This window comes from Pempheris klunzingeri, chromosome 12 (assembly GCF_042242105.1).
Source record: "Pempheris klunzingeri isolate RE-2024b chromosome 12, fPemKlu1.hap1, whole genome shotgun sequence".
In the NCBI taxonomy this organism is placed as follows: domain Eukaryota; kingdom Metazoa; phylum Chordata; class Actinopteri; order Acropomatiformes; family Pempheridae; genus Pempheris; species Pempheris klunzingeri.
Window position 1 is genome coordinate 12,044,326 of NC_092023.1, and position 15,756 is coordinate 12,060,081.

The 15,756-nt window shown below is 41.6% G+C and overlaps 1 protein-coding gene across 2 annotated transcripts in view; it reads left to right on the forward strand.

Annotated features, from left to right (window-relative positions):
• The window catches only part of LOC139210912 (calcineurin subunit B type 1), a 29,250-nt gene extending 13,526 nt beyond the window's left edge, over positions 1-15,724 (forward strand). The window contains exons 1-5 of one of the 2 annotated variants that reach the window (XM_070841116.1): positions 8,438-8,570; positions 9,248-9,424; positions 10,083-10,142; positions 10,756-10,940; positions 13,346-15,724. In XM_070841116.1, coding sequence (XP_070697217.1) covers positions 8,462-8,570; positions 9,248-9,424; positions 10,083-10,142; positions 10,756-10,940; positions 13,346-13,393 — 579 coding nt within the window. In that variant the 5' untranslated portion in view covers positions 8,438-8,461 and the 3' untranslated portion in view covers positions 13,394-15,724. Of the gene's footprint in view, positions 1-8,437; positions 8,571-9,247; positions 9,425-10,082; positions 10,143-10,755; positions 10,941-13,345 lie in introns of those variants that run through there. The other variant, XM_070841117.1, reaches the window with a different exon arrangement.
• The last annotated feature ends 32 nt before the right edge of the window (positions 15,725-15,756 follow it).

The window sequence follows — 15,756 nt, forward strand, 5'->3', positions numbered from 1 at the left end:
GATGCAGATTTCTGATGGCTCGGTTTTGTGCAAATGGTTTGATTTACAGCGTGAGGTTGTTAAGAACCAGGATAAAACGAGTCCACTGCTGCTTGTGATTAATGAGCACTGAGACAACGACAGATCCCACTGTAGTGTAGGTGTACCTCAGGGACCGTGGCACTGGGACTGTTAGGACCCCATCATGTTTCAGAGTCAGAGTCGCACTTTGACATGTTGAGATTTTTGGTGCTGCAGTTAAAAAGGTGTTTCAAGAGGCAGATGTGGAGTAGAATATCTTTATTTTTCAAAACTCAAGATAATTATGAGCTATGATCATGATCAAATATGGCAGCAGGACATATAGTCATATAGGAGTAACAAAAGTGCCCAGATTTAAACTCTCATTCTGTCAATGATTGATTCTCATTTGAAGCAAAGTGTGACTGCAACATTCAGTCAGGGACATTTACAATAACTAACCAGTCACTAAATCAATAGAAAAACTTGTGAGAAATCACTAAATTACTAGACTGAAGGTGTAACGGGGAAAGAAGAAGAGAAGAATTTTCTTTTCTCCTAGATTGCAAAGATTTCTTCAATTTTGGAAAATGTTCATAATTGCTATATGTTTGCCTCTATCAAATCTGTCTTCTAGTTTCTCTCTCTCTCTCTGCCTCTCTCTGGCTTTCTCCCTGTGTCTCTCCCAACCTGCACTGACAGAGCAGCTGTTCAGCTCATCAAGTGCTTGGACAGGCGGCATTGGCTGTGAAAAAATTAGCTCTGGCCTGCTGGTAGATTCACTCTGCTTGCTCCTCAGTCTGACTGCTCCCAAAGAGACGCAAAAGTCTTACACCCCCTCGCCTGTAACTGGACAGACAACTGTGTTTGATTAAAATGATATAGGTCCAGAAGGACTGTCATTATAAAAGCTCTTGATATGAAGAAGTACAGGAAATGCAGAACTCAAGGAGGAGTTTGTCTCTAAGAATCACCTTGATTAAATTCTAGAGTAAAGTCATTATTCTATGCTGAGGGATGAATCCTTGTCAGAGCAGCGTCTCACCTCTTCTGGCTTTGCTTGGCTTAGATCAGGAACAATTTAATGGCCTACTTGTGGGAGCATACATGATTAGACACACAGTCCACACAGACACACACCTACACACACACTTTCACAAGCACACACACAGCCGTACACACTTTGTTAAAGTTCATGCACACGCCCACTCTGTTGCACCACTTTCTTCACCACACACACACCTACGCCTACACATGCACAGCCCCCTCGACGCATCATCCTCTCACAGAAAACCGCAGCAGCCAGCCTGAAAACATTGCAGGCCAGTCTGCAGCCGCCCAAAATAAACGGTGGGCAGCTTGTTGGAGTTCCTTGTTGCTAGGGGTTTCCCTGAGGGCGGGAGCCACAGCCTCCATTGGTGGGGTGAGTCGGGGGTTTTCTGATCACGGCATGGCTATAAATATACACCATCACTGTGCTGCCCTGCTTCGTCCTCAGTTTGGTCCATGCAGGCAAGCTGTACATTATCTGAGCAGCCAGAGCAATCAGCCTAATGCACCGAGTGCAGGAGCTCTCCTCTGTAGTACACACACTCGGCTGTATGGCCTCCTCTTACCAGGGGGATAAATGAGATAAGACTATGGGAGTGTGTGCGTGTGTGTGTTTGTGTTTCCAGGTAAACCGGAGTCCATTCTGTGCCTAAACCGATGAATTTTAACTCCTTAAGTCAATTGTAGCTAAATAATTTTTGTCCGAAGATGCCGCATTTTATTTTTAAACAAAGAAAATGGTCAAAAAAAGTTTAGAGAGTACAGAAATCTGTACAGTTATATTTGTTGTCAAGATTATTACAAAGGAAGCACAATTATTCTGCAATGTCAGATTTAATGGGATAACATGGGCAAATGTAAATAAAAAAATATGATTGCATGTTTAAGACCAGTCGACAGATTTAATCAAAAATAGTTAATAGGGACGCAGCAGAGGCAAATAACGCAAAATTGTTGCGTCGTACACCCATACCCATAATGCAACTCAATGGCATCTCTTTGTTAGACCCTCCATAACTGATAAGCGTCCGTGTTTTTCAAACTCCCTGCGCCATTTGTCACAATCTTTCTGTGAAAGACTTTTCTTGTCTCTGTGCCCAAGCAGAGATTCGTCGTATGACATCATCAGGGTTATTTTCTCACACTGTAGAAAACTCAGATGTTTATACAACTGTTTTCTCACGCTAAGCAGTCCTCCTCATAACCACTAAACTGATTAGTAAGTTCCTCCCCAATGACTGCATTCAGTGGCTTTTTTTTTATCATCTCACATCAATCTGTAGCACATTATCCTCAGATATGTTCCCTACGACGACTCTCCACCCTCATTGGCTCAGCACAACCCCATTATGCTAATTGACAGGTTCTGGTGTCGTGTGTCAAACTGGTGTAATTACTGAGCTGTGCTTGCGCCCTTCTCATGTTTACCCACCCTCACACCTTGTCTTGTGTGTGTGGGGAGCTGCATACAGTGTCTAGGCTGTAATTATCAGTAACATGCCAACTGAATTTTGCTCCGTATACCACGCCCCTCCCCTGCCTGTCTCAGTTCAGGTTCGCTGTGTTAATGCAGTCACATGTCTCCATTAATGTGCAGGGTGAATCATTTGAGGGCTGAGCATGCTGAAGAGGACACATTCATTAATGACATTTTGGGAACATAGTGTTTTATAATTAAACAAAAACGGGGAGGAAACACCAGTTGCACTTAGCAGATTTTCTGTTCACACAGCTGTGTCACTGTTTAGTGGTTAGCTTGAGCTAGCTGACCGTTCACTGTGGCACAAGGGATGCTGCAGGGTTAAGCAGAAGACTTGGTGTGTGGTCAGAAGTGCTGTCCAAAAATGAACTTGTTGAATAAGGAGGTTGACAAGTAGTATGGATATTTGCCTGATACTTGATCTAAAATGTAGCTATTTTTGCTTTAGTTCAATCAATCATCAAAATTGTTTCCTTGTTTCAGCAACTAGACATGGATATGGATCTGTCCTGATGATATAGTTGTCACCACATATTACACTTACATTTCCAGAAGGCTTGTTATATGCAGCCTCAGAATTTAAGTTTAGTCTTTGACACACGATTATATAGACAGCAAGAACTGCAAAAACATTACTGGAGAACATGCAAGACAAGCTGTGAATCCCAGACCAGGATCTTTAATCTTAATTCGTGCCTGTCTGTGTGTAACAGACACAGCGGGATATATACATATATGTGTGTGTGTGTGTGTGTGTGTGTGTGTGTGTGTGTGTGTGTGTGTGTATATATATATATATACACACACACACACACACATACACATATATATATATATATGTGTGTGTATTTTCATGCATACACATCATGAACAATTGTTCCAATGTTCCTCATTTGGTGTGTGTGTGTGTGTGTGTGTGTCTGTGTGGGCTACTTTGGGGGGCTAACGGGTTCCAGTTGCCTAGTAACACAGTTGAGGGTACATACAGCACTGATGAAAGAGTGTGTGTGTTGTGCTCTGCGGTGGAGTATATGAGATTATCATAATCATCTCACAGTTACATTGGGTCTCCCTCAGAGCTTCTCATTAGCATAGCGGTGTGAGGAGCCTCTATGACTTTGCAGCCCTAGCTGAAAGCTGTTTCTGTCACGTAGCAAAATGTTTGGATAGTTTTCTTGTGAATGTTCCATGAAATGGAAAACCCCAGGGTGTATTATTCTGTCATGTTATTGTTTTATCCCAAGTAAAAGTAATGAAAAGCACATAGCTCTATATTTTCATAGCAGAACTCACCCGTTTTTCTTCCCATGAAGTGTAGTAATTGTTTTAGCTGAATCATCTACTGTACAAAATGTCATTAAAGGTTTTAGGATGATCTAGCCAAACTCCACAATCATATAAAACCTACAGCTCTACTGTACCTTCACCCTATATTCTAACTAGCTGTCTGCAACATCGCCCACATCATCGCAGCTGTCTGTGCTGCCACAGGCTAAAAAACACGCTGTGGTTAAAAACACATTCATCTCCTCGTCCTCCTGCAAGCATGAAGGAGTCTACCGATCAGCAAGAACAGGATCCACATTGCAGGTTTTATCCTCCTTATTTTAGAGCTTTTCTTTCAAATCCCTCCCGAACATCCTGTTTTGTTTTGTTTTCATATAGAAACAAGGACAATGTGCAGAAACATGTCAGACAAGGCAGGAAATTTACAATTTTCAATACTTGACATTTTCTTCAACATTAATTTTCCCTCCTGTCTATAATTATGTGTACAGGTGTTGTTTGGATAAAAAAGATAAGAACACCTCGTGCCTTTCCTCCCTCGCTGTCATATTTGTGCCCGGCACTTTTTCATCAAGCATGGTCATTACAGGAGCACAGCTGTCCTCTAAATACAGTAGCACCCTCCTCCTGTAAGCAAACCAAGGCTCACTGGCAGCTTGTTTGTTGGACAGGTTTCGGTACCTGTCCTCACTCCACATTTTGAGATTTTGGCCGCTGTGGAAAGGCGGATGGCAGTCAGAGCTTGTAAGCTTCTTTTACTGCACTCATTGGAAAGAGTTTGCTGTAGAGCATGAGATAATGATAGGTAAACCACTGAACCCATTAGTTTATTGGGTGTTTTCTGGATACCCAAGCTATGATATGATTCAGGACTGTCTACCTCTAGACCATAACAGTTTTCAGTAGGAGCCATATGTCGGGATACATCGCTTAAACTGCTGTAGTAAAAGTCTAATCATGGGTTTTATTTGGCTTCGCTGGCAGCCATGGCTGTCTGTGATGCTGGCAGACTTGGGACTTGCTGGTTCGAGACCGGGAAGCGACTCAGACTGTGAGAAAGCTGTTGTCCTTGCTAGCATGAATAATACATGTACCTACTCACTTGGCAGCTCCAGACAGCAAGAAGGGATCTGGGCACAGTGTTCAGATGTTCCCCGCTCAGTGACTGCACCAAAGTTTGTTATGCATTGTAAATGTCAGAGCGATTTTTCATCTGTGCTCTAGATTATCCCACTGACCTGACTTTGTAGCAACAAAAGGAAGTTTAACTATGACAGGGAAGACTGTTGGAAAGATTAACATTAACGTCTGCTGTTTGGAGTTCAGAGGGTAGTTCCACTTTAAAGGCCTTACAGAGTGATGAGTGTATACACATTTTTGTGGCTGCAACTAATGATTACGTTCATTATTGGTGAATCTGCAAATTGTTTCCTTGATTAACTAATTAGTTATTTGGTCTGTAAAATGTTGAGTACTAGAAAATACACATCACAGTTTCACAGAGCCAAATGGTACATCTTTAGATGTGTCTGACCAATAGTCAAAAGCCCAAATGTATTAAGGTTACTATCTCCGATGTCAAAAAAGCCACAAATACTAACAAAAAAATACGTAAATTATTAATTGATTATCAACTATATATGGCATGGCTAGCCAGAGTGTGTTTTTCTATCATTTAAACTACAAAGGGAATCTAATCTACACAGGTATCACAACCAAGTTTGTCTTTTACCATTTTTTTTAACTTTTTGAGCCATACAGCCTCAGAGCTGTTAAGTTCAAGTTGAACTGTCCGCTGAACTACCTGAATTATTCCCTTTCTCCTTATTAGACAATCCTGGAAATGGCATACTGTTATTTGTAGACAAATGCTTTTTGATTTTAAAGCTGTCGAACAAGTTTTGCTCCCATTTGCAGAATGTGGGGTTTGTGATATCTACATCAGTGCTTCCCAAAGTGGGGTCCGGGGACCCCATGGGGTCCTTGAAGTGGTTCGAGGGGGTCCTCAGCTATTTATTTTCACTGTAATTCCATTCCAGAAGTAAGAGTTATGACTATTTTAGGTCATGGCTTTTATACACTATGTAATAAAACATCTAAGTGATAACTGCACAAATCTAGGTGTGTGGAACCCTTTTTTTTTTATTAGTTTGCACTTTCTGATGCTTCCAGCACCTTAGCAAAGATCTAGCCAAGTGAAGAAGTGGTTACCCTGCATTGTAATAAAACATCTAAAAACAAAAATGTAATCAGATGGGGGACTCTGGGACAAAATCTTTTGTCTGTGGTTCAATTTGTGTCATTTTAGTGGCTCTTGACTTGAAAATCACTAATCCATTTCTAACATGCTATAACAAATATAATAATGAACAAATCTAGCACTGTCACAGGCTACTTTGATTTAATAAATATTGCTTTGATTTAGAAGGGGCCTCACAGGGCAGTGCACCCAGTGTGGTGGCTGTCTGAGGCACTGACACCCCTCACATAGGCTAAACCGCTACGAGCTAAGCTGGTGTCATGTGCTGTGAACAGGAAACAGGAGGCTGCTGATAAGGAAGTGTTTTATGTCAGAGGACAGCCGTGTGCCCGGCTTTGATACCTCACACCTAGTGGACACAAACCATGTGGCATATATCGGATTTTGTGCGTGTGCAGATTCATCATGTGTCAGGAACATGCAAACAAATCATTAAACAATTGATCCAATCTACTTTGTGTGCAAAAATCATGGAAATGACATCCAGTATGAAAAACATCCATTGTGTATTGAGGGGCTGTGTTTCCTTCTGATGCACAGGGCAAAAAAACTACTTATGATCAACAGGCTGCTGTGGGTTTTGCATCACAAATTTGATTTACCAGATGCAGCACAGAACACAGACACAATTTACCAGTGGCTCACGTTGATGCTGAAGATGAATAAGAGCATTCTCCATCAATGACCAACAGGACACGTGCTCCTTTGAACACCACAGGATAACGACTGTAACATACAAGCTGCAGGAAGTACACTGCCCCTCTGAACTAGCTTTCATTTTGTATCACAGAAGCCATCATCAAACATCCCATTCGCTGTCACCTTGCTACTTCATGCTCCAGCCGACAGTATGCGCGTCCTGTCATTTGTTTGTGAAAATCTTTGGGGACAGTGACGTGGTTGGTTAGTTAGCTCGTCTTGTTGTTTAACATATTGTCACATTATATTTTGCATACGGTTTTGTCAATTGCCATTTCTAAGGTGGGACCTATTTACTGGAGAAGTTGAGTATATTTATATTGTATAAGAGCCTTGAAGGGTGGTATTGATTGTTCCAGGTATTAGTCAAACCCTCAGGTCCATCCATCTATCCATTGATTGTCTATACCACTTAAGGGTCGTAGAGCGTAGCTGGAGCAAGTCCTACAGGACAATGGGTGAGAGGCGAGGTACACCCTGGACTGGTCGCCAGTCAATCACAGGGCAGACACATAGAGACAGACAATCAGTCATGCCTACGGGCAATTTAAAGTCACCAATTAAGGAAGCCGCAGTATCCGGAGTAAACCTACGCCAGCTCAGGGAGAACATGCAAACTCCACACAGAAAGGCCCCATCACATGGTGTAATATCAGCCTTTACTTATATTACATCATATGACAAGTGTACACTGTTTTTGTGGGACTTTATTATGTCATGTGATGTGTAATTGTACGTAATACATTTTTCTTCTGGGAAATTACTGTATATCATATTCCCCAGGACAGGCAAACTGACATAATCTCCTTTCTCATACTCTCCACCTCCAAGAAGGGTCCTAAGTTCAAAACCTGAAGTTCAAGCGTTTCTGTGTACACTGCAATATCGTTACTGTTTGATTTTATGCACTTGATGCCCCTTCATAGCACCATTTGAGCAAAGAAAACTCATTTGGTTTTAAAGTTACTCCCTGACAGCTTTAATTTAAGAACCCAAAAAAAGATTAAAACCCACAAAGAAAATGTTTGTGTAGACACATGTTGAACACAGTGTACACTGATAATCTACATGTTACAGGGACAGAAACTAGTCCTCAGTTTTGTAAACAACACAAGAGTCCACTGCTGTGTTTGTGTCCATCCAAACTTTCTGTCTCTCGATCTGTCATTCTCACTCTCTCTCATTTCTCCCCTACTCCTACCACACTCACACTCTGATTAGTCACTGAGCTGATGTAGCACAGCATGTCCCAACATTGAAACCCAAAACACAACCCACACCTTTCTTTCTTTCTTTGTGAATTCAGATCTGCACATCATCATCGTCATATATCTTTAAGCTCCTTGGCCACCCTGGGCTGTTGTAAACTGTACTTTACCTCATAAGACAGCCAGTCTTATCTGTTCTTTTCTCTCACTTTACCTGAACCACCTCATGGAGGTCAGTAAACCTGATCAGAACTGGTATGAACTGAATTCTCAGTCTCATAAATCTTTCTATTGTACTTCCTCCTTCCCTCTGTTAGCTATGTGTTAAGATTAATAGATAGCCCATGTCATTTAGGACTCCAGATTAAAGCAGGCGAAGTAGTAGGTTGTGGTTGGCCAATGGGATCACATGACTGTGTGTGAATGAGCTTATATAGTAATTAACAACTGGCTTTGTTATTGCTTGTGGATTACTCCATGCCATTGTTCAGTATACCGTCCAGGGAGTTAGTGCTGTCTCTCATGGAAGGGGAACAAACGATCCAGACCCTTTCTCATAAAAAAACACCAGCAGACAACAAAGGCTGTAAGTCATAGTTATGCGTCCGTCTGTCTGTCTGTCTGTCTTCTTTGTCTGTTAGTCCTTGTCGTCCACCTTTTCTCCTCAGCTCTCATTTTCCCACCTCTCCCTTTTTTTTCTCCTCTATCTTCAGTTCACAGCAGTATTGTCAGAGCAGCACTGGGGTTGGCGTCATATAATCTTTGCAATGTGGCAAGTGGAGCTTTTTCAATAATCACACCCATTTCAGGTCTCTCAGTGCAGAACATAATGTACTGTGGTTATTGTGGGTCCTATGCAGGCCGGAAGTGGCGTCCTTGACCTAGTTGCAAGTGGCGGCTACTAAAATATGACTGCCGTTCATGTAGGTGTTAACAGGGATATTTATATTTTGCATAAATATCCGCTGGCTTATTGTATGTGGCTCCATTTTAGTAGACTGTTTCAGCATTTGCATAGTGAGCTAATTTTCCCCGTCACTTAACACTTTCCTGATTTCTTGTCCCAGTATTACCTCTGTATAAGGGTGCTCTGAGTTAACGGGGCTACCAGGGCACCATGCACCCGACCTGTGCACGCTTCACGCTTTGTTTCCTTACAGTTGATGATCTAGGAGATGGACAAGAGCATCAGCTGAATGTCTCCAAAGAAAGTGTGCATGTCTCATCCGGATCCTCTCCCTCTTTCTTTTTGTCTCTGTCCAGTCGATGCTGATGAGATTAAGAGGCTAGGGAAGAGATTTAAGAAACTCGACCTGGATAACTCTGGCTCACTCAGCGTGGAGGAGTTCATGTCGCTTCCGGAGCTGCAACAGAACCCGCTGGTGCAGAGGGTTATCGACATATTCGACACAGACGGGAACGGAGAGGTGGACTTTAAAGGTATGCAATAAACCCTGCTACTGTAGGGAAATGCCCAGTACTCCATTTTATGGCTTTATTCAGGTCTATGTTAGTCTGTGAGCTGTTACTGATACTGATCTTATTTCATTGGGGCTTCCTCAGAATTGCTTTACTTTAAATTGTGTTTGGACTTTGCTAAGTGCCACTTTGACAGTTTATATGTCGTCTTGACATTTGAAATATTTTTCAATCCTGAGCTCAATATGAAGTGTGTGGAGGAAATGTCATGTACTGCATATTTCAGAAGAAGGCACGTTAAGTTCCCCATCAAGCCAGTATTACAGTAAAATTCATATGTGAAAGGACTGTGTGCAAGACAACAGTTATGTTTTCACCAACTAGTGCAAACAAGCAGGAACCACCTCCATCAAGCAGCTAATCAAAGCTGTGCTTCCTTGAAAAAGTAATGGCAGCATAATAGAGCATAAAGGTTCATGTTAAACTGTATTTACTTCTCTGTGCTGTTCTTTTATATGCTGCAGGGGCTTCTGTATTTTTCCATCTCAATGCACAAGGCAGCTGTAGCATGTTCCAATAGAGTTTAGTGTGATTTGAAGCTGACCTTCTGTGGGGAGACCGTGGAGAAGCCTGATTAGCTGTGAAACCCACAGCACTGATTGTTGTTGTCTTCTTCCAGAGTTCATCGAGGGAGTCTCACAATTCAGCGTAAAGGGGGACAAAGAACAGAAGCTTCGGTGTAAGTAAAGCTGCAGTTTCTTCACGTGGCCAGAGGTAACAGTACCGGTTCAAGATCTGCTTGTTGTGCTGCTTTGGGAGTAAAGCCAGCCGGGGTTTTGCCCCTCGTGTCTCAGCTGTTCCGTTTCTCACCCTGATACTACTGATAGAAAAAAAACTCTCCAGGGGAAAAAACTACAAAATGCATCTTTAAGCTGGCTTGCTAAGGGTTAGTAAAAACATATGAATCATTTTTTTCCCCCCACCAGCTTTCATTGCTGTTCTGTCAGCTTCAAGCTAGTCAACTAATCTCAAAACAAAGAGACTGGGAAAACATGCTTGTCGTGGAGCCAGTGTAACTGGAAGCCAAACAAGAGTATGTTTGATGAGGGCTTATTGTTTTAGTTTGCTCAAGAATTGACTGCGGTCAACAGGGACAGTGTTTACGAACAGGTAAAAACGAAGACTTAATGTAACCGAGTCTTTCAAACTGTTACTGTGAGCCTCAAAGTTTAATGTAAAAGACTATTTCTAACATTCGGTGCTCGGTTGGTGCTGCTGTGTAACTGACTGACGCTCCTGTCTGCCCCTGCTTCTGTTCTCCCCCTCCCTCACCCCCGCGTCCGGCACCACAGTCGCTTTCAGGATCTACGACATGGACAAGGACGGCTACATCTCCAACGGCGAGCTCTTCCAGGTGCTCAAGATGATGGTAGGCAACAACCTGAAGGACACGCAGCTCCAGCAGATCGTGGACAAGACCATTATCAACGCAGACAAGGACGGAGACGGCAGGATATCCTTCGAAGAGTTCTGTGCAGTAAGTGGAAGCCCTCTGGGGGTATTTTGGGGGCGGTGACATTTCTGCTGATGCAGCCTGTTACGTTGAAGGCAAATGTCAAAGGGGCAAAAAAACTGGAAAAATGAAACCCCTTTTTGCTTAGGTTTGACAGCTCTGGGTTTCAGTTTCACACTTCCTGTTGAAATACGGTGTCAAGGGCTGTAAACACAGGCTGCTGACTTCTTGCTACATATGATGAGGCACTAAAATACTGATTTAGCACTTTGGTCCAGTCCTCCTGTAGTATAGTTGAATTCATGAATCGTTGGGTCTCTCTCTAATTAAAGAGTTTGGTCTAGACCTGCTCTTCATGTAAAGCGTCTTGAGATAACGCTGTTGTGAATAAAGATTGATTGATTGATTGATTGATATAACACAGCCAAAGTTATTTCTGTCCTCCTTTGCTGAACTGGCCTGGACTACCCAGGTCTTTGCTGTCAGGCTAACAGTGTTCATACTATCTGAACATACATTTTCAGATAGTAATGTCCATTTGAATAAGAGGACTGAACATCTGTCTAAAATAGGGCTGTGACTATTAAGTATTTTCATTGTCGATTATTCTGTTGGTTATTTTCTTAGTTGAATAGTCATTTGATCTATAGAGTGTCAGGAAATGGTGAAAAATGTCCACAAACATCTGTAAAGAAACCAGACGATATTGAATAGAATAGAATTTTTCCTTCCACTTTTTTTCCTCAAAAAAATTACTCAACCAGATTAATCAACTATCAAATTAATTAACTTAGTAAACAACTAATGGATTAACTGTTGCAGCTCTAGTCTAAAATACCTTTTTAACTGCCACAGTCCTGTTAGAAGCCAAGCCATCGTATTTATGGATTGGGAGGAGATATAAAACCAGCCTTACGGTATAAGATAGAAAGTATGTGGCCTTAATTCTTTGGTTTAAGATCAAAGAGCCAAACAAGGTCTCTTTCAACAAACTTGGTGTTCTCTGGTAGAAATGAATCACCCGTAGAACCTGTCGCTTGCTGAGCGGACCCCAGTGGAACCTGCTCTGCCCGGAGACATTTTCTGAAATGAGAGACACCAGCTCCAGCATTTGATGGCTGTGTCTCCGGAGCCTTGAACTAAAAAGGCTCTCGTCCTTGCGGGAGTGCATTTCCAGGATGGAGCAGAAGAATATTAGATGCCGTTTTCAGCAACACTTGAAGGCTCGGGGAATATGGAATCAGATCTGTTTCAAAAGTTTCAAGCAAAACTTATTAAAAGTCAATCAAAATAAATGGATTTGAGAGAGAAAAAAATTAACTCAAGTAAAAAATTATAACCTTCAAAATAAAAAATGTCTCTTGAAAACAAATAACTGTCTTTTATTTTGTTCAAGGATGTAGTTTTGCTCTCGCCCTCTCTCTCTCTTTAGGTTACGCTTCTGGCTTTTTCATTTGCGCTGCCAGATTCTTTGTTTGAGTTTTGACACAAACCTATCGCGTGGGCGGGCTCTTTCAAGGGCGCGTTCCTATTGGCTGTTGAGTTTTTGAGCGACACGGCTGTGACCCGGAGGTTGTTTCCCTGTTTGCTTGAATTGACTCCTGGGGATCACTTTAATCTTGAAGCAGTTGCTTGTATGCCCCCCTATGCTTCCTCTTCATGCATGCCTAGCATGGCGAATGAAAGATTCTTTCTCCCGCTTGGTGATTAGAAAAAGTTCAAAAAACTTTATAGATCCCCAGGAGTCAATTCAATCAAACAGGGGAACACCCTCCGGGTCACAGCCGAAAGGATTTGTCAATTAAAGGGGCACGCCACTGTTTTTACACACAGCGTTGGGATTACTTGATAAGAACGGAGGCTGGATGATGTAGGATGTGGTTATTTTGGAGCTTACTACTTCCTCTGCTGCTTCGATCCTTGCTTGTGTGTCTCTTGTGAGTCCCCCACCCTTGTTGATGTTGAAACACTTAAATCAGTGGACAATTTTCTGGACATTCACGGTTTCCAGCCTCTCAAATATCAGGATTTGCTGCCTTTCTCTAGTTCATCACCTTAAATTGCTTTTGTCCAACCGAGTTTCAAGTTTCAGGACTTCGCCAATTTTCTAACATTTTATGGTCTAAAAGTTTAATTGTAACAATAAGGTGGTTAATGATGAAAATGACTGTTTGGTGCAGCGTGCGCTCTTCATCTACTGTGACAGCAACAGGTCTGAAATGCACATGAACCTGAAATCGTTAAATACAGACCCACCTCCAAAAATAGTGTTCGAGTCTGAAAAAGGCTTTTTCCACAGCAGACATTTGGACTGGTCATCATGTGAACAGATGTGATCAATAACATTAATAATCACATTCATATTTACCATCTCTGCCCTTGACAGCACCAGATTAATGAATGCGTTTTCTTTCTCCTCACTCTCCCAGGTGGTCGGCGGTCTCGATATACACAAAAAGATGGTGGTGGATGTGTGAGCGCTTCTCTGCTTGCGACTTCCCCCCCGTCCTCCTCTACACTCGCTTTCTCCACCATCTCTGAAGATCTGCTCAAGACGTCCGGCAAAACGCTCTCTGTGTAACTCGATGGAAGTATTCTCTCTGATTCTCTCTCTCTCTCTCTCTCTCTCTCTGTGTGAAGCCACTTTTTTCTTTTGAAAACCACGGGCCTCGCAAAGCCACCTTTGAAGTGTTATTGAACTGTAAATCCTCTCAATAACCTGGTTGTAGCACTTTAAGAGACTGAGGGACATCTAACATGTGTAAGACCGTCTCCGATTATGGACGAGGGGGGAGATGGGGGGGGGGGGGGGGGGCGCGCAGTGAAGAGGCTGGTTGGCTTGTTCATGTTTCATCCTTTCTTTCTTTTTTTTTGTTAATTGTTATTTTTGATATTTATTTTTTTGTTCTTGTCTTTTATAAAGAAGAAAAAAAAAAATACAAGTATATCTACGGTTGTCTCGTGAGGGGAGAGTGTATAGTATTTTAACACTTGACTTAGAGTACAACTAGACAGTAGGGTATGAAGTGCCAACCAGAACATATCCAGAAACCAGTCCAAGTTATTACCCATCATCACCGCTGTCGTACGTGCCGGACAAACTGGCTCCGACGACTGCGAGTCACATTAGATGCTAAACTAAATTTGGACTTTTTTTTTTCCTCCGTTTCAGCTTGCACACAAGCAGTTTGGATTAATCCAGCAAAGCTTCCATTCACTCTTAGCAAAGCAATTCCCGTTTTTCTTTTTTTGTGATAAAATTGCTAGTTTTATTTCATACTTAAGAATGTGTTTATATTGCTGGAGGTCATCCTCGTTTCCTGTCATGGAATTCTAGGTAGATTAATTAATGCCAAGAAAATGTCTTTCCTGAATTATTTGTGGCTGCAAACTAATACATGGTTTACTCTCGATGAAACATTTTGCATATAACAGTGTGCATCCATAAGACAATCGTCAAATGCAAAGAATAGCTCTGCACTCACTGACAAATGAACTTCAGTGGAATTATTAGAGTTTCAAGACTTATTTACTGTTAAGAACAGAAGGTTAAATGGACTTGGCTAAGAAGTGAGAGTAATAGTTTCTGAGTGAATACTGGTGAGATTATGTGCAAGTATATAGCAACTTAAGAGACTTATCTGCAGGCAGCGTTTGTTTTTTGTTTTCTTTTTTTTTTTAACCAATATGTGTATATTAGGTAATCAATTTGTTGCTCATCTTCTTTAACAGCAGGAGGAGAAGGCTTTGCCTCTGCTTTACATGAGCCCTTCGGAATAGTTACCTTTCTCAGTACAGCGCAGGACAGGTCGGTTTTTGTTAACACACCGCAAACACTTAAGATCTTAACGCGTTGGTATGATCAGTGTGCAATGGGATAGACTGTATATTGTAGTTAGGTTTTTTTCTTTTTTCGGTGTTGTGAACTTTTCATTTCAAAAGTTGGCTTCTTCTTTTTCCTGTCACAATCACCTCATTTCCTCCCTCTCCCACCCACTAATACGAAGGAGGAAATCATCAAATGAAACCAAATTTTAACTTCTGAGGGGAAAAATGCTTCCTCTTATAAACGGCATCGGGATAGCCTTTTGTTTCCGCTTTGGAGGCCGACTGCTGGTTTGAACAGGAGTTTTCAGTCAGAGATGTGAACCTGGAGTGCTCTGTTGTCCCTTATCCCAAAGCTCTGCACGGCTTGGGCCTCCCTGTGCTTGCATGACATGGAAATATATTTTTTGTTGTGCATGTAGATCAATTTTTTGAAATAATCCTCTTGTTTACACATGGATGGTGATGTTAATATATTTAAGAATTTAATGGTATACAATATGGATGTTGCCAAACTTTGGTAAATGTACACATATTATGAGAGGTAATCCAAATGAACTGAACTACATGTAACTTTTTGTATTTTACCCGGGTCAGCCAGATGCTTCTATTCCAGTAAAAGTTGCATATCTGATCCTGTCTCAAACTGCCACACACTGTACTCAGCTTAAAAGGGGAAATTTTGATGGGCTTTTATTTTCTTTCTTTTGTATATAAGTATTTGTTAAATGCAGTTCTGGCTCTCTGTTCTCTGTATAGTTCAGACCGCGCTCTAGTTTGTAAGTGCTACTTTTTCTGAGGGACTTGGGTTCTTTTTAGTTTCTGTGGGGATATTTGCAAAGATTTAAGTTTGAGAAACTTTTTTTTTTTTTTTCCCTTTTTCTGCATGCTGCATCTTATGCTGTGGGACTGTTGGAAACTTGATACTGTATGAAAATTAAATAAAATTTAAATAAACTTTGAAATGTTGAAAGTAATTAATTTTCCTTCACGTCTTTTGAAAACTCATTTCCCT